This window comes from Panicum hallii, chromosome 6 (genome assembly GCF_002211085.1).
Source record: "Panicum hallii strain FIL2 chromosome 6, PHallii_v3.1, whole genome shotgun sequence".
Taxonomy (NCBI): Eukaryota; Viridiplantae; Streptophyta; class Magnoliopsida; order Poales; family Poaceae; genus Panicum; species Panicum hallii.
This window is the reverse complement of record NC_038047.1, coordinates 20595044-20618304: the sequence shown is the minus strand read 5'-3', so window position 1 is coordinate 20618304 and position 23261 is coordinate 20595044. Positions and strand designations below refer to the sequence as shown.

The following is a 23261-nucleotide window of genomic DNA, read 5'->3' as shown; positions in this document are numbered from 1 at the left end:
GATCGACGCTTAGTAGACGTCCCTACGAGGTACCGGTCCGGCCAGCGAAAGCCTACTACGTTGCGTAACGAGTCAGAGCACCGGAGCCATAGTTCGGGATTCTAAGGGGTCCCGGCCCCCGGGTCCATTGTTCAAGGTACAACGATACCCGTCCTAGGGGGCAGGGCGTGTAGGCTTAGGGTACGGAACCAGGCTAAGCGGCTACACAGCCCTGGACCCCGGCAAAGAACGAGCACGCTTCCTTGAAGCCAGTCCCGGGTGCTCAGTTCCTTTTCCTCCGCGAGACAGGGGTCCCGGGCAGAGACATAGTGTAGCAAACTAAGTAGGACCTTCGACATGACACAGACGCGAAACACCACGTGGGGGGTTAGCGTAACAAGATGCGAAAAAACCTTAGAATCGCATAGAGTTCAAGGACGCGTTTGAGAACAAATTTCCCCTTAAATGAATTGGTACAGAAGAGTTGTGCGATGTACGCCAGGGGCCGGATTTACGAGGGCGTACCTCTACCGCCCTGGTCCGCACGGCAATGCTACCAATTACAAAGGAAAATTTCCTCCCAACCAGGTCCTAGGGATAGAACTTACGGAGGTGCTCAATGTTCCATGGATTGGGTAGTTGCATTCCATCCTCCGCAGCCAAACGAACAGATCCGGGTCGGCACACCTTTGTCACCTTGAAGGGCCCCTCCCAGCTGGGGGAGAGCTTGTGCATACCCTCTCGGTTCAGGATCCGCCTTAGGACTAGGTCCCCGACCCGGAGCTCCCTACTGCGCACAAACCGTTGGTGATAGCGCCGGAGCGCTTGGTTGTACCGTGCGTTTCGGACTGCTGCTCGCCATCTGCGCTCGTCGACGAGGTCCACATCTTGACGACGCTCCTGTTCCTGCACTCCCTCATCAAAAGACCGGACTCGCAGAGAGCCCATGGTGATCTCCGGGGGAAGGCACGCCTCGGCCCCGTAAACCAAGAAGAAAGGGGTTTCCCCTGTTGCCCGGCTAGGTGTGGTCCGGTTCCCCCATAACACACTTGGGAGTTCTTCAATCCACCTTGCGCCATGCTTCTCAAGGTCACAGTAGGTCCGGATCTTGAGCCCTCTGAGGATCTCGGCGTTGGCCCGCTCAACCTGGCCATTACTCCTGGGGTGCGCCACTGAGGCGAAACAGAGCTGAATGCCCATATCCTCACAGTACTCCTGGAAGTACTGGCTCGTGAACTGGGTCCCATTGTCTGTGATGACGCGGTTCGGGACCCCGAACCGGCACACAATTGACCTGAGAAAAGCAGTTGCTGACGCCTTGGTGATGTTGACCACTGGGGTTGCCTCCGGCCACTTAGTGAATTTGTCAATGGCAACATAGAGGTACCGGTACCCGCCAACGGCCCTAGGGAAAGGTCCCAAGATATCCAACCCCCATACCGCAAAGGGCCAAGAGGGAGGAATCATCTGCAGAGCCTGAGCTGGAGTGTGTATTTGCTTTGCGTGGAACTGACACGCTTTGCAGGACCTTACCAACTCAGCTGCATCCTGGAGTGCTGTCGGCCAGTAAAAGCCATGCCGGAAAGCTTTACCAACCAGCGTGCGGGATGAAGAATGACTTCCGCACTCGCCTCCATGGATCTCCGCAAGCAAGTCGCGGCCCTCTTCCTGGGTGATGCACCGCATGAGGACGCCGTTGGCGCCACGGCGGTAGAGATCCCCTTCTACCACTGTGTATCGCTTAGCCATCCGGACTATGCGCTCAGCAGATGCTTGATCTTCAGGAAGGTAATTATCTTTCAGGTAGTCCCGGACCTTAGAGATCCATGCATCGGGACCTTTCTGAGAAACTGGGCGTGGCTCCCCGAGGTCTCCGGGACCCTCAAGGGAGCACACGACCCTTGGCGGGCTCCACGGATGGAGCGCCGCCGGGACCGCCAGCTTCGAGGTGCTAGTCCGACCCCCTTCGCCAGGTCGGCAGGCTGGGCGGAAGGCTTCAGCAGACGTCTCTGGAAGATGCCCTCAGGCACGGGTGCCTGGGTCGATGCGCTCGCGGAGAGTGCATCAGCTGCTGTGTTGCCTTCGCGTGGAACATGTTGCAGTTCCAGCACAACGAAGTCCTTCTCGAGCCTCTTCACATGAATGAGGTAGGCCGCGAGCTGGGGGTTGTTGCAGCAACACTCCCCCCGGACTTGCCTGACGATGAGTTGGGAGTCCCCTTTGACCAGGAGCTCTCGGACCCCCAGGGACAGAGCCGCCGTGAGTCCGAAGATTAAGGCCTCATACTCCGCCATGTTGTTGGTGGCCTCAAAATCAAGGTGCACCATGTATTTTAGCTGCTCGCCACGTGGGTCGATGAGGACCACGCCAGCCCCGGCCCTCTTGCTGCGGGCGGACCCGTCAAAGAAGAGGGTCCAGTGAGGCCTGGTGAAGACCGGAGCCCTGTCTTCCGAACGCGGGGGGTTCGTCCCTTGGTCCGGACCCCGGAGGCGTTTGGTGCCGGCGTCCATTCCGCGATGAAGTCAGCCAGGATCTGGCTCTTGACGGCGTGACGCGGCTGGAAGTCGAGCTGGAACCCCACGAGCTCTGCAGCCCACTTGGCAATGTTGCCTGTGGCGTTGGAGTTGTGGAGGATGGCCCTCAATGGATAGGCGGTCACCACCACAATCTTGTGGGCCTGAAAGTAGTGGCGGAGCTTCCTGGACGCAACAAGTATAGCATAAAGGAGCTTATGCGTTTCAGGATACCTGGCCTTTGTCTCATGAAGGACCTCACTGACGTAGTAGACCGGCTTCTGGACGGTCCTGACTCTGCCAGGTGGACTGGATCCTTCAATTTGGGCTGGGGACCCTTCAGCCCCCAAGCTGCTCAATGCTTCTCCGGGTCGGAGCCCGGCCGGACCCTCCGAAACAGAGCCAGTTGCTGGAGTGGAGGAGGCCAGACCTCCTTCTCCCGCAGGGGGGTCCACAGGGGCCCCCTGCGAGGGAAACTCGGACCTCTCGGTGACCAGCACCATGCTGATCACTTCGGTCGTTGCTGCAAGATAAAGAAACAGTGTCTCACCTGGGTCCGGAGCGACCAGGACCGGCAAGGAGGTAAGGTACTGCTTCATCTCTTGGAAGGCACGTTCTGCCTCTTCGGTCCATACAAACGGGCCGGACCCCCTCATCAACTTGAAGAAGGGAAGCGCCCTCTCCGCCAGCCTCGAAATGAAACGGCTGAGGGCTGCAAGGGACCCCGCCAACCTCTGTACATCTTTGAGGCGTGCAGGAGGCCTCATTGCCTCGATCGCCCGGACCTTGTCCGGGTTGGCCTCGATCCCCCGGTGGGAGACCAGGAAACCAAGGAGCCTTCCCGCCGATACACCGAAGACGCACTTCTCGGGGTTAAGCTTGGTGGAAGTCGCCCGTAACTTGTCGAAGACTTGAGCTAAGTTTTCTAAGAGGGAATTCGACTCTCTAGTCTTGACAACGATGTCATCAACATACACCTCGACTATATCTCTAACCAAATCACCTAGAGTGATGTTCATTGCTCGAGCAAAGGTGGGTAGAGCATTAAGCAACCCATAAGGCATCACTATATAACAATAAAGTCCATCCACTGTTACAAAAGCTGTGTGCTTCCTATCATCACAAGCCATCTTGATTTGGTGGAAACCAGAATAGGCATCTATGAAGGACAGCAAATCACACCCGGAGGTGGAGTCTACAATCTGGTCTATACGCGGAAGTGGATAAGGGTCTTTTGGACATGCCTTGTTTAGATTGGTGTAGTCGATGCACATCCGAAGCTTCCCGTTGGCCTTTGGGACTACAACCGGGTTGGCCAACCATTCAGGATGGTAGACCTCCTCGATGAAGCCAGCCTGCAGCAGCTTGCGGACCTTTCACGGATGAAGTTTTGCCGCTCGATGGACTGTTTGCGTGGCTTCTGCCGGACCGGCCTGGCGCAGGGTGGATCTTCAAATGATGCTCAATCACCTCCCTAGGGATCCCGGGCATCTGTGACGGTTCCCAAGCGAACACGTCAACATTTGCCCGGAGGAAGGCGATGAGCGCGCTTTCCTATTTCTCTCCCAGGTTGCCACCGATGCGGGTGGTCTGGGAGGTCTCCGCTCCGACCTGGACGATCTTCACGGGGACATCGTCCGTATCGGACGGATGGACCTTCGGTGCCTTGGCCAGGGCCTTGGCTCGTGAGGTCGAGGGTCGGACCCCTGGTTGCCAGCTGCAGGGGCAAGCCCCGTAGCCAGCGCATGGAGCTTTTCGACCGCTACAACAGCAGCGGCCCGATCGCTTTGGACGGTGAGGACGCCCGCCGGAGAGGGCATCTTTAGGACCAGGTACCCGTAGTGGGCAACGGCCATGAACCGGTACAGGGCCGGTTGCCGATGATGGCGTTGAAGGGGAGGTTAACTTCCGCGACCTCGAACTGCACGTTCTCGGTACGGAAATTGTCCTCCGTCCCGAATGTAACCGGTAAGGTGATGGTCCCTACCGGGTACACGGGATCGGGGCCCACTCCTGAGAATGGGCGTGATGGAGCCAGCTTGGACTCTGGGATCTGCAGGTGCTTGAACGCCGCATAGCTGATGACGTTGAGGCCGGCGCCTCCGTCGATCAGCACATGGTGAAGGCGTACATTGGCGATGGTGGGTGCCGTGATGAGCGGCAGCACCCCTGCACCCGCCATGTTCTCTGGGCAGTCGGATGGCCCAAAGGAGATGGTGATGCCCTTCCACCGCTGGTGGGGCGCTGCCCTCGGCACCCCTGGTTTCACCGAGAGGACCTCCCGGCGAAGGGCCTTCACGTCCCGTCGGGAGACGAGCTCCGAACTGCCACCGTACATAACGTACAGCTTTTTGCGGCGCTCATCCCCGCCGGACTCGGAATCGGACTGCTGGAAGAGTCCCTTGAGGTCTTTATTGGGGGTTTGATACCCCAACTCCCTCTCAGTCGCAGCAGCGTCGGCATCAGAGGCCTTCTCCTTGCCGGACCGCCGCGGAGGGGAGGAGCCTTCCTTGGAGGCTTGGTCACGCCTCTTGCTGAGGCGTTCCGCGAGCTTCTGGATCTCGCGGCACTCAGCGGTGCTGTGGCGAGCCCCAGGATGAACAGGGCATGACCCGGGGTCAGTGCGCTGCTGTCGTGGGCGCTTGCCGCGGGAGTTCTGGCCCCCGGTCGTTGCAGCCGCAACGGCCGGACCCCCGACCCGTGACTTGTCGAAGCCACGGTTCTTCTTGTTCTTCTTCTTGCCGCTGCCAGGGGCAGCGACACTGGGCCCGCTCGTTTGAGCAGGTCCTACCTGAGTTGCAGAGTGCCACGCACGGCCTTCTGCAGCTCAGGCGCATTTGTCCGCCAGAGCGAACAGGGTGGTGACGGCTTCCACCTGGTGGGTCGCCAGCTTCTCTAGCATCTTCTCGTCTCGGACCCCCTGTCGGAAAGCCGTGATAATAGATGCATCGGAGATACGTGGGATGGTTCCACGTACCTTAGTGAAGCGGGAGATGAAGGCCCGGAGGGTTTCCCCGGGTTGTTGCCTCACGGCGTGGAGGTGGGCTTCCACGCCATGCTGTTGGTACGCACTGGCGAAGTTCGCCGTGAACTGTGCGCAGAGTTCTCCCCAGGAATGGATGGATCCCGGGGTAAGGTTCATGAGCCAGGTCCGGGCCGGCCCGGTCAAGGCTACATGAAAGTAACTTGCCATGACGGCTTCGTTACCCCCAGCCGCCGTGATGGCGGTGATGTAGACCTGCAGGAACTCTGACGGGTTGGAGGACCCGTCATATTTTTCCGGCAGGTGAGGCCGAAACTTGGACGGCCAAGCGACCACACGAAGGTGGTCTGCGAGCGCTGCACAGCCCACGCCCGATACCGGCGCCTGGGCTAGTCCTTGCGGCCTGGCCGCAGCCGCATCGAGCTCGGGCGCAAGGTCCCGACCCTGAATGTTGAGCCGTCGGTTGCGTGCTCGCTCGATGGAGATCCTGGCATCCTCTCCCGCATGCCTGCGGTTGAGCTCTGCCCGGAGGTCCCAGTCCGTGCACTCCTTACTGATGGTGAGTGCACAGAACCGGATGCGCCGCCCTGGCGACGGCGCTGCCTGGATACAGACCCCCCCGCTGAGCCTGGGGAAGCCTGTGCCAGGTTGAGGAGGCGGTCGACGTCGTCACGCCATTGTCTGTGTGCGTCTGGCGACGCCGCTTCGCCAGGGGGGTTGCGGAGCAACTCCCTGGCTGCCATGAGGGGCCCGCTGGTGGGAGCACCGATTGGGCCACAGAGGCTTGCATCGCCGCACATGGTGGAGCAGCGCGCGGGCCACCCTGGAGGCGGGATGGCGCGAGGCGTGTGGCGCCGTCGACGCCACTTCTTCACCGATCAGGAGGTCATGGTGACCATTTTCCTGCGCCATTGAAGTCGCGAAGGTCGTCCGAGCGCAAACCAAACTCGCCCCCCCTATCTGGCGCGCCAAATGTCGGAGGAATTCTCCAGCCGGGTGGCGGAAAGCACCCGCCTAATCCTAGTTAAGGATGGGTTTGGAGGAGACTTAGGAGCGCTCGATCGGTGGACCGATGAACACAGGAAGGACACGAAGATTTAGAGTGGTTCGGGCCGCTGGAGCGTAATACCCTACGTCCACTTTGGTGTTGTATTGGCTGTGTTTCTGATTGTTGAAAAAACCTGTCTTCTAACGAGTACACTCTCCCTTTTATAGTGCAAGGGGAGTGCTTACACCGTGCAGGACCCCGACAGGTGGGTCCGGCCAACAGGAGCTTGTTCTACGAGAGATATGGAGGTCATCTCCTCGAGCTCCTCTCCGTAGTCCTCTCGATCGGGAAGTTGATGTGCGTATCCACAGTCGGGATACGGCCGTGTACAGCCTTGTCTTGTACAGTGTTCGGTGTCAGCGTTGCCCAACAGTGTAGCCGTGCTGTCACTGTTGGGATGGAACCTCCAGTCAGGGGGTGAGCCAGCGCTGGCTCGTGCCATGCGCACTGTTACAGCGCAAGCCTTAGCACGCCTATTACAGACCATCATCACGCGCGCAGTACCGTGACGGGACTGCACACAGTCCGCGCACTGTGCGCGGTGATACGACTTGCCGCCTTCAGATCAGGCAGGCTTATCGTGGTGTCAGCTTACCTGCCCCGTGTGTCAGTGGCAGGCCGCACCTTTTGACCTTGGCGCGCCCAACTCAGCTACCGCATTAAATGCTGGTAGGTGGAGAGGCGACCCGTAAGGGGCCTCCAGCCGCAGGCACGCGGCGGGGTCAGCCCCGCTCCTCCCGCTGGGCAGCACATGGCGGCACCGGACCCCTTCCCGGGGGAAAGAGGGGGTCGGGGCCCCCGTGGCCGGCCGGAGCGGGCTGGCCTGTGATGGTCTGGCCATCACTCGTGGCGGCTCCGGACCTCCCAGGGGAGGCCGGGTCCGCAGGGGTTACCCGAGAGCTCTCCCGCCCACGTGGGTGTGCAGAGGACCCGGACCTCACGGAACTCGGGGAGGGTCCGGAGACCGTGGTCCCAGCTGTCAGGCCCGGAGGCCGTATGCCACGTGGCCCAGAGGTGAGGGGGAGCGTGGATTATGAGAAGCCCCAGGGCCTGGACACCCTAGCGGGAGGTACCCCTATCTGTGTGTACCGACAATGTTATATGTTGAAATTTAAAATAGAAACTAATAATTTCTCTTAATCACTTGTGCAGGAGCTGGATTGTTGTGGAGGGGAATAACACACGCCACGTCAATGGCATCCTCGGTCTTCTGTGCAGGGAACACTACCCTGGTCTGGTTCAGTATGCCGGAGTGACGGGGCCGGCTTACACGTTCGACCACAATACCGCCACCCCTGATGCCGAAGATCGGGACGATAGGGTATTCAACAACAAGGCGGAACGGGTGAAGCAAGAGCTTTGGGTAAGTGCTCGATACATCGTATTCTCTGCACATTCTTGAAAACTAGTTACAGACTTCTCTATTTACATGCATTCATTTGTATGCATGACTTCTTCAGATGCCAGGCGGGATTTGAGGACATGGCGGATGTGGTGGCTACCAAATGCTGTAGGAAACTAGTCACGGACATGCACTACGAGGCGCGTGTCCAGGCCATTGTAAGTTACTACGGCACCGTCCTTGGCCAAAGGGTCACCAAAGTGCAAGCAAGAACCATGACGTTGACTCAGGAGCAGTACTTACAGGTAAATGATTCCTTGTTGATGTCATCGTCAAACATCAATCTCTTAATCCATTTTTTTGATGTTATGTAGATGATTCCTTCTTGGTGCGCCTCGTATCCCGAGTGCTGGCAACAAATAGTGCAAAAGTGGTGCTTTGACGAGTGGGAGGAGACGCACAACGCTTGTCGGGAGCGGCGTTTGATGATGCCTGGTGTACCACACCATCAGGGCAGCCGCAGCCTCTCCAGATACGTAGAAGCATGGGTACGCGACTTCATTTATTTAATGCAACACTCCATTATGCATGATTTGTAATCATCTTGCTATTTTTCTCGCAGTCGTCCTCACATGGTGGCGAGCCTTGCTCTCTATTCAAGGCATATGCTTTGTCCCACAAGGGCAAGGCGACGTCCGACGTCAACTACAATCCAGAGGACGGGCCCGAGGCGTACAGCAACCCAACCGTCCACAATCGCCTCAGTGAGTACACATCGATGGCAAGGGAGATCCATGGGCCAGAATTTGATCCGACCACCGAGGATCTTGATGGGGAAGTCATCATGAGGGTCGGAGGAGGTAAGAAGCATGGGCGGTACTGGATTGCCGACGGCACAATCGACTCGTCCTCTACTCCCACTCTATCTCAAATTCGAGCAAGGAGCACTAGCGTGAGCCCAGGCGTACGAACTCGGCTGGACACTTCACAGTTACAGATAGAGACACTCCAGGTTATTTCTTCTTTATCCGTCGTTCATTGATTACTATATACTTTTTCTTTGCATTATTGTAATATCGGCGTGAAAATTTTGCAGGGCCAGCTGGTAGAAGAGAGGAGGCAACGTCAGGAGCTGGAGGAGAGGATGAGGGCCGAGCGGGACAGGATGAGGGCCGAGCGGGAGGCCGAGCAGCACAGGATGAGTGACATTCTTGCTTATATGCAGACTCTTGGCGCCGCAACGGGTGTAGCTCCGCCACCTTCGCTATTCATGACTCCACCTCGACCGCCGCCTCCACCTGCTGATCCGTTTTCTACTCCTGTGAGTATGGATAAGTTTTAGTTATGTATGATCGTCATTTTTCTTGTCTCACGTATGCAATCTCTCCTCCTTTACGCAGAATCAATCGGCGGCCTCAAATGACCCTAATGTTTCTCCGGATCAGCCTAATTGGCCGCCTTGGTGAACTTCGTGGTTGAACTCATTGCAATAACTTCGTGGTTGAACTGTTTGCATTAAAACTATTTTGAATTGCTTGTGAACTTCATCGTTGAATTCTTGTAAACTTTGTGGACGATTATTATTCGTGTTTGTGTGCTAATATATGTATTGCTTCTATGAATTTGGTTGTGTATATATTGCATGCTTGAAATTTGATTGCGTGTATATGTTGTATATACTGTGCAAAATGGAAAAGAACAGGCTGTGTAAAAAAAAATCCCAGCTTTGCCGAGTGCCGCGCAGCAAGCACTCGGCAAAGACTGGAGCCTTTGCCGAGAGTCACTCAGAAAGCGCTCGGCAAAGCTGGTAGCCTTTGCCGAGTGTCTGCTCTGGGGCTCTCGGCAAAGTTTTGAAATTTTGCCGAGTGCCTCCTGCAGGCGCTCGGCAAACCAGCATCCTTTGCCGAGCGCTAAGGCCCCGTCACCGTTCCACGCGCCGTCAGTGCACTTTCGTTTGCCGAGCGCTGGCTCCGGCTCTCGGCAAAGGCTTTGCCGAGCGCCCGTGTAAAGGTTCTCGGCAAAGATGCCTTTGCCGACGGCTCTTTGCCGAGTGTCGCGCTCGGCAAAGGCTTTGCCGAGCGTTTTTGTGGGTTTGCCGAGTGCCTCGGGCACTTGGCAAAGGGGGCGCCTCCGGTAGTGTTGTATGTCTCCGGCGGAAGAACTGTTGGGGAACACGTATAATAAAAAGGAAATCTCAAGAAAATGCACAGAAAGCAATGCGAAAACGTCATCTTTCCAACAGGAATATAAAACAACCGATCGTTTAAACAGACAGCATCGTGTACCAGTCGTAGGACATGCATGGGATCGCATGCAGACTGCTACACTCATTGCAGATCGCCAAGGCTCCTCCGATTGCAGGTATGCACACGCTGTCTTTTCAGATGTTGCTTGATAGATTCACTGTGCGTCTATGACACGGAGGCTCAACGAGGACGTGCGAGAACCCGGCATCAGACCATTTTTGCACGCAGCTTCGGACGTTACATGTCCACGCCGATCGAGCCGATCAATTACGCCAAAAAAATGACGATCAAAAAGAAGATGGGAAATGAGCGACAGATCTCCCGAATAATCTCGTTGTGTGCATGGCCCATGTCATCCTGATCAGGAATCCAAGCATCCGGCCGCGAGGCCTTAGCTTCTTGCAATGTGAAGAAGAGGAGGAAGACCTCTGTAGTCTGTAGAACGAACCTCCAAATTTGGCGTCCACTTGGCTGACTCTACCGCTATAGTGACTGTGAGATCGAGCTAGAGACGCCTATTAAATTTATATACCTAGCACTTGTACCACCAACCGAGGGAGGCAGGCAGGGCCAAAAGGATTCCTGTGATTTTTTTTCAACATTTGGTTGACTGAATAGATCAACTAATATGAGATACTCCGCTCAAGGAAAAAATTATATGAGACACTGAACCTTAGTTTAAGATTGGCGAATTGTGCGATGAACAGTGCAGTGACTAACTGAAACTTCTCTAAGGGATGTGGCTTGGTCCCTGTTGTTTGTAAAATTTGAAGCTTCATCATATGGTCATGATGATGGAACACAAGGGACCCAATGGGAGGCGGAATGCTTCTACAAAGCTCAATCAATTGGATAGTATGTTGCTAAGAAGATCTAGCTGCACATTGGATAGTATGTTGCTCAATGAATTGTAAGAAGATCTAAATACACACACATAGCTCCATTCATCCATTGCAATACTGGTGCTAGGATCGGAGCATGCAGTTTGCAGTCATGCACCAACACGACAGGGCATCAGCACATCGATGAACAGTCGAGCGGTGGCCATCACGTGCAAACACGAATGAGCGAACAACTGCGGGCAGCTTCCAACTTCAGCGATGGCGACGACGGCAAGCGTCCACGGTTCCTAGCAGCCCAAGCAGGCAGCGCCAGTTGCCTCTAGCAAGGGCGCCGGCCGGCGCGCCGCGATGCCACCGCCCGTCCCCGACAACGATTGGGGGGCTGCCAGGCTGGGCAATGGCGAGGGAGGCGGACGCGGTTCGAGAGACTCGGCGGGGTAGGGGACGGAGCGGATCTCCGTACATGACGGCGAGGCAGCGCGGCAGTCGCTGGAGCCGCGTTGGAAGCGGAGGCAGGCGTAAGGCAGTCTTGGCGGATGGACTATTATGAATACAGCTAGGGGTTTTGTGTAAATAACCGGATCACGATTATTAATCGCGATCCAATTTAGGAGGTTTTATGTAAATAATCGGATCACGATTATCAATCGCGATCCAGTTTAGGGGGTTTTATATAAATATCTAGAGGGCTTTATGCAAAACAAGTTGAAAAATGCAGATGGCGCCGGCCGGCGGCCACGGCCGTCTCCGAGTTCACGCCGCTTTGGCCTCGTGCCCCGCCAGCCTGGATCCACACTGCAACCATCCGCACGCACTCGAACAATGAGACTGTGCACCCAAGGACTTCCACGCCGCGAGCTCAATCCAATCCAGGCGGCGCGGCGCGGTGCGGCCTGGCTCCACGGAGTGCGCAGCAGCATGGACGACGGCTCCATGGCCGGGCGCCCGGGCGACGAGGCCCTCCAGGCTCCAGCCCCTCCTCCCTCCCCTCCAAATCAAACTATTCTAAGTTTGACTAAATTTCCTCCCTCCCCTCCAAATCAAACTGTTCTGAGTTTGACTAAATTTATAGAAAAGAGTACTAATATTTTGAATGTCAAATGAGAATAATTAGATTCATTATTAAATATAATTGTATAATTTACTTATTTGATGTGTTACATGCTAATATTCTTCACTATAAATTTGGTTAAACTAGACTGCTTTGAATTAGGATAAAATAAAATGCCTTACATTTCAGGACGGAGGGAGTACGTGTGACATAAATTAGTTATTTCTTCTCTACCTCCCCCAAAAAGAATGTTTGAGCAAATATGCAATGCATTGTAAAAATATATATGGACAACCATTTGTTTTTGTGCTATAGATATCTATATGCAAGCATTGCAGCTTGATTTGCTGTTGGTGTACTGAAGAAAACTGAAAAGTATCAAGGTAGCCCAGTGCAGGAAACACGAAAGGTCGAATTGTGAAAAACATTTGTTTGGTTCAGGATGCCTCTTTTTGAATGCATACCCCACTGCATCTATCCATAGGTTTTAAGAATATTGATGTCAAAGATTGTTTTTTCTGAGGAATTGTGATAACTTGATTCATCGATATTGGTAATTCAATGTGCCCACCCGCTGGTGTTTGCTTTTTCAGAGTCTTTGAAACATCTGAAAACATTTGTTTGGTTTCAGATCAACACATTGCATTTCTACGTTGGCTTCAGCCAGTTCGTCAGTTAGGTGGCAGCAAGTAATTTATTCCTGTGTTTATCAGATGAAGCGAGTGAGAGATTATTCCTGAGCACCGAGTTGCAAGCATAGCATCAGAAAATTGAAGAACAGTGACGCGGTGAACATCACGACTTCACGAGCATCACGGGACGGACGGACAAGCAATTGCCCGCGGCTTTGGCGACGGCGACCAGGTCACGATACCAGCATGGAGGCACATTGTGAAAAGACGAAGCCGCCCCTGCCCTGCTCCTTTCTCTCCCACTCCGACAGCTAGGTGGGCCCTACTTGTCAACTCTCCTGCGTTTTTGATTAAAAAAAGTTTTGCCGGTGGCTCCAATTTCAGCAAAATGACTCCTCTTCCGGTGATGCACATTCCCAAGTGTGAGTACTAAAATGCAGATTTTTCTTTTACTGGATTTTTCTGCTAGATGCCCATCGAAAATACTAGTTATTTTATCTTTTTGTTGACAAATACTACAGTCAACATAAATTAGTTGATGATCAGAGACTCTTCAGCTGATGCCATGTTCGGTTGCAACAGATGTTAAGTTCCACTACCTTACCTAGTTATGCACCTGATTTTGCTGTGCCATTGTCGAATAATAAGGACTTCTTCAGTGATGCCATGTTCGGTTCAATAAAACCTTCATCTTCAGTCTTGGTTCCTGGTCGGCACTTTGCTTTGTGTTAATGTCCTGATCAACTGTTTTTCGTTATCTTTGCAGTTTGCAGTCGTTGCTGTCATTCCGTGACGATTTATTTGAGTGAAGGAAAACATATATGCAAGCTGCAGCAGCTAGGGAGAGAGCCTTGTGTACGCTGGTGCTAATGGATCTGACCAACAAGATGCAGCGACAGGGGAGAGCAATGATTGCCGGTGCTAGTGGATGTTCTTGACAAGCGTCTGAACTTTTGTTCAGTGTTGGCATTACTAGAAATAAGATGGTGATAATGCCCTGCAGTTTCTGATCCACTGACCCCAGATAATCTGTGTTGATTGCCTTCTTGGGTTGGAAAGAGAGATTATCTCGAGTGTCCACATCAGATAGTTCCGTGCAGCCATGGATTCGCAGGGAGTGAACAGTGAAGGTTGTCACTGCCATCTGCTTCTTCATGCTACGACAGGAACAAGGAGGCCGTGGACGCGAGATAGCGCACGGAGCTGAGCAGCAACCCTGAGGAGCGCGGCACACACGGCCCCAAGCGTCCGAATGATGCACACGCCGGTCGCGACGCTCGGCTCTGGCGCTACGCGGTGGTGGGTGACCTTGGCGGCGGCAGTCCAGCGCAGCCTCTCCCGTCGCTGGTGCCCTCCGCCGAAGCCAAGGTCTTGAGTGGGAGAGAAGCTGGAGGTGTTCTCCATCCGGAGCAAGGAACGGCGGAATCGTCCGCGGGCTCGCTACCAACACCGGCCGTCGCCCACCAGCGCCCGAGCCGGTGGCGGGGGAAGAGGTCAAGAGGAGGAGCATTTTGCAAAATAACCCCTCGTTTAGATCCATACTTTACAGAAAACCCCTCATTTGGATAGCGATTACTAATCGTGATCCGAAGTTTGCATAAACCCCCCTGAATCTAATAATCGCGATCCAAATATTTATAAATAACCTCTAGCTCGGGATGCGATTTTTAAAATTCGTTCCCGTGTGCGCCTGCTGTCGTCGATCTCTTGTGCCCATGGCTTCCGCGTCCGCCGCGAGATTCGCCGGAGATCCGCACCGCCCTGTCGTGCTTCTCCTCTGCTGATTCACACCGTCTTCCCCTTCTTTGCCCGCGGAATCCTGGATGTCGAGCTGCCCCAAGTTGGAGAGGGTTTATTGAGACTGTCCGGCGCTGGACCATGGCATGGGCGCATGGCAGCTCGACAGGAACCGCGCCAGCGAGCTTTGCCGATTGAGGGCACGCCGCCGGGAGAAGCTGCGCGACGCCTTCCCCAGGAAAGCAGTTTAGTTGTCGATCAGATAATCTCATTAAGCCGATTTGCACTCCTTTTTTGTGCTTCAGAGGAAGTAATTAATCTTGAGCCGCGCGTGGTGTGTTCAGTCGATCAGAATCTCAGCTCTGAACATCATCAGTGCATTTGGAAAATTACTGAAGGGACGAACATGATAACACGAGAAACGGTGACCCTTTTCCTGATTGATTAATCCTGATTCCTGAGCCGACGACGACGAGAGACTGGAACTGAACTGACGACGACGATCGCACGCTGAAGTCTGAAGCTTATGAGCTTCGTTTCAGAAGAACAGTGAGGGAGCCAGGAATACATTGAGCTGCTGCTGGCAATTTTGAGCTTCGTTTCAGAAGAAACAGGATTGGACGGCGAGTCGGCGACCGTGTGAACTGATTTGAAAGTTTCAGGCCAGCGATCAGTTTTTATTTTCTCTCAGCTCCTTTTGGTGTCTGTAAAAATGCTGACTGCTACAATTTGGTGGAGGGAATGTGTGTCAACCAATACTTTGGAATTGCTTCTATTTTCCAATTGAATTACATGAGGCTAAAACTAACCGATAGGATTTCTTTTTCTTTTTGGCTGTTGCCCGTTCTCAACCAGGACGACCAAGGTCACACAAGTACAGAACTGCTTCCCTAATTCATCAAAATGTTCTTTGTCGCTAAATACAGAATCGATGATGGCTGATGAGACGCGCCAGCGCATGAACTGGAACACTCACCTCGCCGGCCACTCGTTGCGACCATCATGGCCGACCTCCGCAGCACACGAGATGTCCCGGTGCCTCCCTCTCCCAGACGACGACGTCGATCTCGGGCATGTGCTGGCGATCCAACGAAATCATGGAGGAAAGCAAGCTCCGATTTGCGCGTCACGCAGGGAATGAAAAGTCGGCCGTCTATGCCTGTGCCCGTTGCAGGCTTGCAGCGAGATACTCTGACACAGCGAAGGGTATAAATTAGGAAGGATCGTAGACAAGGCAGAGTGGCCCACCTCCGTGAACTGAATCCCGCTACAGTGGTGCCGGCGCCGGCGGCGCGCGGTGCACGACGCCAACCAATTCAACGTCAGCCGTCGGGCCTCTCTCTCTCTCCTCTTCAGTCCTCGAGGGTGACTGGCGTTGTGCTCTCGTCGGCCTTCACGCCGCCGCCGCTGTCTATCCGTGTCCTGCGCGAGTGAGGTGATCGACGCTGAGGGTCTGCCGGGGGAGCTGATCCGCGAGCTCCTCAGCTCCGCTGATTCCTGCGCTGCCGCTGATGGAAGATTTTCAGAACGCCCCCTGATTTGGATCCGAGTATTTGAAAAAAAATCCATTAATTTTTCATACAGACCTCTAGTTTGGATCGCGATTAATCGTGATCTGAATATTTGCAAAAGGGACCCCAGTATTTAAATATACCCTCCTAATTCGGATCGCGATTAATAGTTGCGATCCGAATATTTGCAAAAAGGACCCTATTATTTGCATGTAGCCCCCTGGATGGGATGGGAATTTGGCAGCCGTCGCGGAGGGGTTCAGTTCAGACTCCGAAGGCAAGGCAGGAGCGGGAGCGGAGCGAGGCGGCCATGGCGGAGCTCGCTGCGGACCAGCACGTCCGCTACATCGTCACCGTGGGGAAGGTAACGCACCCGTCCACCTCGCCCTCTCCCCCGTCTCCTCGACTTCTCCCGCGCTTCCGACGCCCGCCCTTCTCTGCCTCTTCGATCGGCTTGATGTCCTAGATGTGGATAAGGTTGCTGATTGTATCGTTTCCAGATCTTGAATTGGGTTCACACTGTTGGAGTATCGGGGAGATTACAACTTGGGGCCGGCCCGATCGACGGCGACGCTGGGGCGAGCAGCGGCGTGGGGTGGATCTGCACGGTGCTGCGGAGATGAGCGGCCGGTGTGGTGGCTGCCTCTTCTACGGGCGGCTCGTTGCCCCGCAGCTCTCGGCCTCACAGCTCCTGCTCTTCTAGCGGCGCCTGCGATGCCTCCCAAGTCAGAATGCATGGCGCGCGGGCGAGGCTCACGAGGTCAGCGTCACAGAGGCCGCGCGAAGGACGCCCAAGCGATAGGCTGGCGCTTGTTGCAGGCCACACCGCCGGATCACCAGCCACCAGTTGCAGTGGTTGGTTAGCAGGGCAAAAGCTTAAAGCCTCAAGCAGCGGCCAGCAGGAGCGAGCAACTAAAGCAAGGTATGCAAATCAATAGATGCAATTTCCTGTTTCTGTATTACTCTGTGTTAATGGTTCAATGTTATCATGCATCAAATGTACAGTTACATACTGCGGTGTACCAGAACTATCTGTTCTCATATGGCATCAGTAATTATCTCTCTTTTACTGTTCTTCAAGTAACTAGAGATAGAGCAATACCGAAAAGCTGACTATCAAGTGACTGATTAGATTGGGAGAAAAGCTGGTTTAAACTTTAAAACCTTAATAAATGGGGAAATAAGATAATCTAATGGAGTTATATGCATGACTAATGAAACAAGCTGCGATGAACTTGACAATTACATGGCACAAAAGAAGTCAGGTAAACATTGTGTATGAACATGGAATAGGTGTTACTCTAATAGAGATTGCATAGATATTATTCATTTCTCTACGACTGAACTTTCTCCACTTGAGGTCTTGGTTCATCTGAATTTTTCCAAAACCAATGCAATATTAGGAAGCTGAGAGTAGTAGCTTCTAGTAGAGATGTTTTCATTTTAATTAATTTCCCCTGCTCTCATTTTTTCCCCCTCTCCCCCTGCTGCACTACTATGCATCGCTATCAGATAATCATAATTGCGTCTTCTTTATCTTGCAGTTTGTTTGAACAGGTACAGCTATAACCACAAGAGTCTTCAATTCCTATGTAGCCCTGCATTGTTCGTGCATGCTTGGTCAACAATGGATGACCCAGACCTCAAAAGGAAAGCTGCTCTTGGTTACTCAAAATGTTAGCTATCTCATAATTAAGGAGCAGGGAGGGGGCACCCATTCCTCACTGAACCACCAACCACCAGTGGCGGATCTAGGATGCAAAATTGGGGGGGGGGGGGGGTCCCCGGATCCACCCCTGCTGACCACACCACAGGGCGGCAGCAAGATTACTGAACTGAGGTAAATTGCTTCTCACAGCCATGACATATATACATTCAAGGACTTCAGTTTAATTTCCAATTTCTCCAATAGAGAACAATTAGTAAATGAAGGCTTTAGGCCCTGATTGGTTTAGAGCCAAAACCTGCCCTGCCAAAGTTAGGACGGGCCCAAAAATTGGCGCTCGTTTGGTTCAAAACCAAAACGTAGGCGCGCCGAACTTTCTGGGCAGTATGGTAGTGTTCACGTTGCCGACGTTTTGGCTGACGTGGCCAGGCTCCCTCTTCCCTCCCTTAACTATTGCAGCGCAGCCTCCTCCTCTCGCAGGTCGCAGAGCAGCCAGCCTCCTCCCCTCTCGCAGCGCAACCAGCCCCGGAGCCCCCCACCATCTCTTCTCCTCGAGTCAACAACAAAGCACCGGACTTCCACCACTCACTCCCATCGCAGATCAAAGGGCCCTACCTCAAGTACAGATGGGATAGGAAATAAAATCTTTTATCATTTGAGGACCTGGGGTATCTCCGTTGATCTGGTGCACTCTCCTCTCCAATCAATCCATCTATTCCAACTAGCATGTGTTCCTCCACTACAACCATCAATTTTCTAGATTTAACTTTCTAAATTATCTTCTGTTTACAGATCCGCTGCACCAAAGTGCTGACGAAAACATTCGTGAACTGAATCGACAGCTACAAGATCTGTTGGTCCAAAGATTAAGGTACATTTCTACGAAATCCTTTCTCTGTTCAAACTTCAGATCGAAACAAAAGGACATTATTTGCTTTTTTCATCAGTATGGATTGTTAGGGAGCGTGAGGGATTGCTGGATGGAGGATTTTGTTGCGTAGCCACCTGGGCAGCATGATGGCCTGCAGTTTGGACTGTAAATTATTTCCTAGTCCTACTGGTTTCAGATGTAGCTCCACGAATTACCAACTGTATAATCCCATAAAATTTCTTGTGTTAGATTTCAGACTTCCGATAGCTAACCACTTCAAACTGTCCAAATATTGTCCATCAGGTGTTTGTCCGTCCACTTCCTTCAGGTTGTCTGCACCTCTCCATTGATAGCATTTCTTGAGACCTTTATCCAGTACTATTTACCAATTACTGCTAGCTTTTTGGTTCTGATTTACTTGTCTAAAGCCTGAGCACTTGCCATAGTATCATAGGTAAGACACTTGCCACCCAAAGCCATAGTATCCTGCTCATATTCTGTGCAGACCTTGCAAAGAAATCCTCAGCTTCTCATATAATTTAAATAAGTATTTTGTGAAGTCCTAACAAAATTATCATAATGTGAAAGTATTAGCAGACAAGTAGATATCTTAGTATATTTTTTATTATCATTACCGTAAATTTATTCACGCTTGATGGACAATATTTCAGTTAATGTGTTTACCAAAGAGAATCAATTTACTGGCTGCTGATCTATGCTATGCACTAGTTCTTCCTGTGTCATTTATTATTTCAACAATGTTTTACTTGGCTGGTGATATATGATTTGCAGCCTCTCTTTTTTTTCTTTTTGCTTGTGGATGTTGGATATAGGCATGTACATAGATGGACAATAATCAGCATGAATTCCTTTATTACTGTATGTGGAGGCAAAAGGCCCTAGCTGTTCTTGTTCTACTGTTGGTCTTCTGGTGGAGGAACCAAAATGACAAGAGGACTAGAGCCAAACGTGTAAAGTATGCTCCTCTTATGCAGAGGGATATCTGGCGTAGTAGTGAACTAATTAGGTTGGTTGACACCTCCGACGGAATATGTATGCGCGAGCTGAGGATTGCCCGGTCTGTGTTCTACAAGCTTTGTTCTGGGCTTAGGGACGGGGGGCTATTACTTGATACATTTCATGTTTCAGTGGAGGAGCAAGTGGCTATGTTTTTGAAGATTGTTGGGCAATGTCACACACACTCCTCTGTAGCCATTGCACAGTGGAGATCTGGATGGACAGTTAGTAGGTATTTTAACGTCGTCTTACGTGCCCTTGTGAAGTTGGCTCCTGAACTAATTTATATTAGATCAACTTCCACACATCCTAAGATCACCAACAGCCCAAACGGATTTTATCCATATTTTGAGGTAACTCTCAGAAGTGCATGGACATATTTTTTAACAACTTATATGCAAAAATGCTTGACATAAGTTTTTGTCATTGTACATAGGGATGTATAGGGGCACTTGATGGCACTCACATCAGGGCATGTGCGCCTGCTAAATTTGTGGATAGGTTTAGGGGGCGCAAGTCGTACCCCACACAAAATGTCTTAGCGGTTGTCAACTTTGATCTGCACTTCACTTATGTCCTAGCTGGGTGGGAGGGGTCTGCTCATGATTCTCATTTTGCATGATGCCCTGACTCGTCCAAATGGGCTCAATATCCCAGAAGGTATTAATAAATTTTGAAAAATGGTACATGGTATCAACATCGTAAACTAACAATATACGCTATTTTAACTTTGGTTGTAGGGAAATTCTATTTGGCTGATGCTGGGTATGCCACTAGGCCAGGCATAGTGCCACCCTATTGCGGTGTTCGCTATCACCTAAAAGAGTTTCACGGAGCCCATGACCCAAAATGTCCAAAAGAGCTTCATCGCCATTCCCAACTTAGGACAACAGTTGAGCGGGCATTTGGCGCTCTCAAGAATCGCTTCAAAATTCTTAGTAATAAGCCATTCATACCCCTGAAGTCACAGCCAAAGGTGGTCATTGCCTGTTGTGCCCTTCATAATTGGATACTGGATGATGGAGCTGATGAGTTCATATATGATGAGCCAACTTGGTATGGCCATCTACCTAGGAGTAGAAATCGTGTCACCGATCGAGAGGCTGATGTACGTGAGTGGGCTACCAAGCGTGATTCAATTGCCCAGCAGATGTGGAATGATAGACTTAACAATAATGTTACCGTTGAAAATTAGTGTGTATTAGCTGCAGCTGCCATCTTTTGGGTTAGTTTGGACAGTTAATATCGTTTCTGTTTGTGTACTTTGGTGGCTGTGTAGCCATTTGGTCTGTATACAATAGCACTGAACTTGTGCTTTGCAATTTAATAATATGTTTGCTTAGTGGTGTAACTTTCTTCTGTTCAACCACAACATCGTCTGTTATATACTTAATATGGTTTGAAACTTATTGTGAACTTTCATTTATAGCATGGTTAAGAAAAACAAAGTTGGACGTGCTGATGTTGTATATCGTGAGAAGTACAAAACATGGACTGATGACAGCACTGAGTTTATGCTTCAGTGGTATGTTGACTACCAAAAGGACAAACCTGCTACCTTTAGGTGGAAGCAACACCACCATCATCTGTGTAGAAGCTTTGAATGCCAGATTTGGAATAGGAGCTACCAGACATCAGCTTATCGTCAGTTCAGGGCATTAAAGGAGAAGTGGAACTGGATAAGCCAAGCTTTGGCCAAGAGTGGCAATGGTTTTGATGCAGCGTCTCGCAAGTTCAATCTACCATATTCAGAGAAACCACCTTCCAAGCTTGGGGTAAGTTTATCTGTTGCATACATTTATGTTGACGAAAATTCACTATGACATGTACATAGTCACTAGCTTTTGCAATAATGTGTACTTAGTTTCTGAGTTCATGTTTTGGACTCACTGGTTAGTATTTATTGCAGACTTTTAAATACAACTATCTTACTCGACCTATCAAATTCTTCCAGCTCATGGAAGAGCTATTTGGAGAATCTGGCCAAGCTAATGGATCCTTAGCTATTGACCAATACACTTCAGATGCAGAAGATGATAGATCTGAAACAGAGACTGATGATTCATTTACTGTTGAGCATGGTGAGAATGATTCTGACACTATTGCTCGTAGCAATTCACCTGATCTAGCCTTCAGTTCTAGTCTCAAGCACAAAAACATGAAATCGCCTATGAAGAAGCTTCGAAAGCACAAAGAAAAACGTGCCAACGCACTAGAGAATGATAAAATTGCATCAAGTATTGTCATGCTGGCCAATTCTGTTGCATCCAGTGCCCCTGCACCTGCTGATCCTTATGCTAATCTTTGGAAGCGTATTGAGGATATACCTTTCCCACCACGGGATAAGGTTGATATTGCAACCTTTCTTTCCAAGCCGGAGCAGATGTACTTGCGCAACTACTTGAATGCTGCATCTGATCAGTCATTTGGATCCTGGGTAACTGATTACTTAGGTGCCAAGTATGGGGCTAGTGGTGGGTATGCATGTGAATTTGGTAGCTCTGAGTGAATATGGATGCTGCAGCTTTTGGTATTTTGGACTTGCTGTAGGTGGACATCATATCGATGCACTTGCTTATGCTATTTTGGAAGTGTTGTCGGTTGACAGGAGCATGTTTCTGTAACTTGTGCGACGTAGAACTACTGTAGGTGGTCAAGAAAGATGTACTCCTCCAGCATAATATTATTTTGTGTTGATCAAGGTGGCTGGACTTCCTGAACTCATTTGTATAATATGTAAATATATCATCAGTAGGCCCGAACAGTTGTTATGTAAATGACATGTTCTAATATTATATGATAGCATGAATCGTGGACAGTGGCAAGTGGCATAGGTATTTTGACATCAAAATTAGTTGGCGGCCAAAATTTTGGCTGTTATATTTTAGCACCCAAGCAGGTACTATCCAAAAATTCTTGCCCATGTTTTGGCACCCAACCAAGTGCTATGCAAAAATTCTTGCGCATGTTTTGGCATCCAACCAAGTGCTATCCAAAAATTCTTGCCCATGTTTTGGCCAATAAATTTGGCATGCCCATGATTTGGCCAGCCCATGTTTTGGTAGGACAGATTTTGGCCACAAACCAATCAGGCCCTTATTTCCTAGGAAATTTTTCCTGATCATACTATGCTATTTTTCCACACAAGGGACCACGCCTGAGTTTCATTCCTCAGATGAGCAACGAGATTACAAAGTTGATCATACTATGCTATATCATGCTACATAGTGCAGAGTCTTCTGTTTGACGTTGAAGTTTGTTCTGTTTATTGCCTTTTTTTCTGATCATACTTTGCAGCTATTTTAAGTTGAAGTTTGTTCTGTTTGTTGCCTTCTACTGCGCTGTGAATGTTTCTCGGAGCTTAACACCCTGCTTAACTACCTGTTGCAGATTACATGTCCTCCCCAATCCCCATGCTACATTGAGCTGATCTTGTCGGAGCCAGTAAAGAAAGAGTACGCGGTTACTCTTTGCTCCTGACTATGCAAAGCTACAGATGGACAAACATTGTTGTGCTAAGGTGGTCGTTCTTCTGTTCGTCAGGCTTAGGGTGTGTTCGGTACCGGCCTCTAAAGGCCTGATCCTCTAAACTTTAGAGGATCGGTACCGAACGGCCCACTACTCCGCGCGCTGGGTATCGTTTAGAGGCCGAGAAACTTTAGAGGCCCCGAGGGCTCTAACGGCCTCTAATGCGTCGCCAGTGCCAGCGCTGCCCCCCGTCCCCCCCGCGCCGACGCAGCCTCTCTACCCCGCACCCCCCGCGCCGCCGCCCCCAGCTCCTACCCGCGTGCTCCTTCCCCCGCGCCGGCGACCCCTGCTCTTC

The 23261-nt window shown here is 51.5% G+C and overlaps 1 protein-coding gene across 24 annotated transcripts in view; it reads left to right on the top strand.

Moving 5' to 3' along the window:
- The first annotated feature begins 16095 nt into the window (after positions 1–16095).
- The window catches only part of LOC112897176, a 48348-nt gene continuing 41182 nt past the window's right edge, over positions 16096–23261 (top strand). For 2 of the 24 annotated variants that reach the window (XM_025965404.1, XM_025965403.1), the window contains exons 1-7: positions 16096–16248; positions 16385–16806; positions 17429–17724; positions 18015–18235; positions 18343–18421; positions 18498–18749; positions 20868–21213. In XM_025965404.1, coding sequence (XP_025821189.1) covers positions 18565–18749; positions 20868–21213 — 531 coding nt within the window. In that variant the 5' untranslated portion in view covers positions 16096–16248; positions 16385–16806; positions 17429–17724; ... (1 more) ...; positions 18343–18421; positions 18498–18564. Of the gene's footprint in view, positions 16249–16384; positions 16807–17428; positions 17725–18014; positions 18236–18342; positions 18422–18497; positions 19792–19874; positions 20099–20178; positions 20790–20867; positions 21214–21347; positions 22255–23261 lie in introns of those variants that run through there. The other 22 variants (XR_003229597.1, XR_003229596.1, XR_003229599.1 and 19 more) reach the window with 22 other exon arrangements.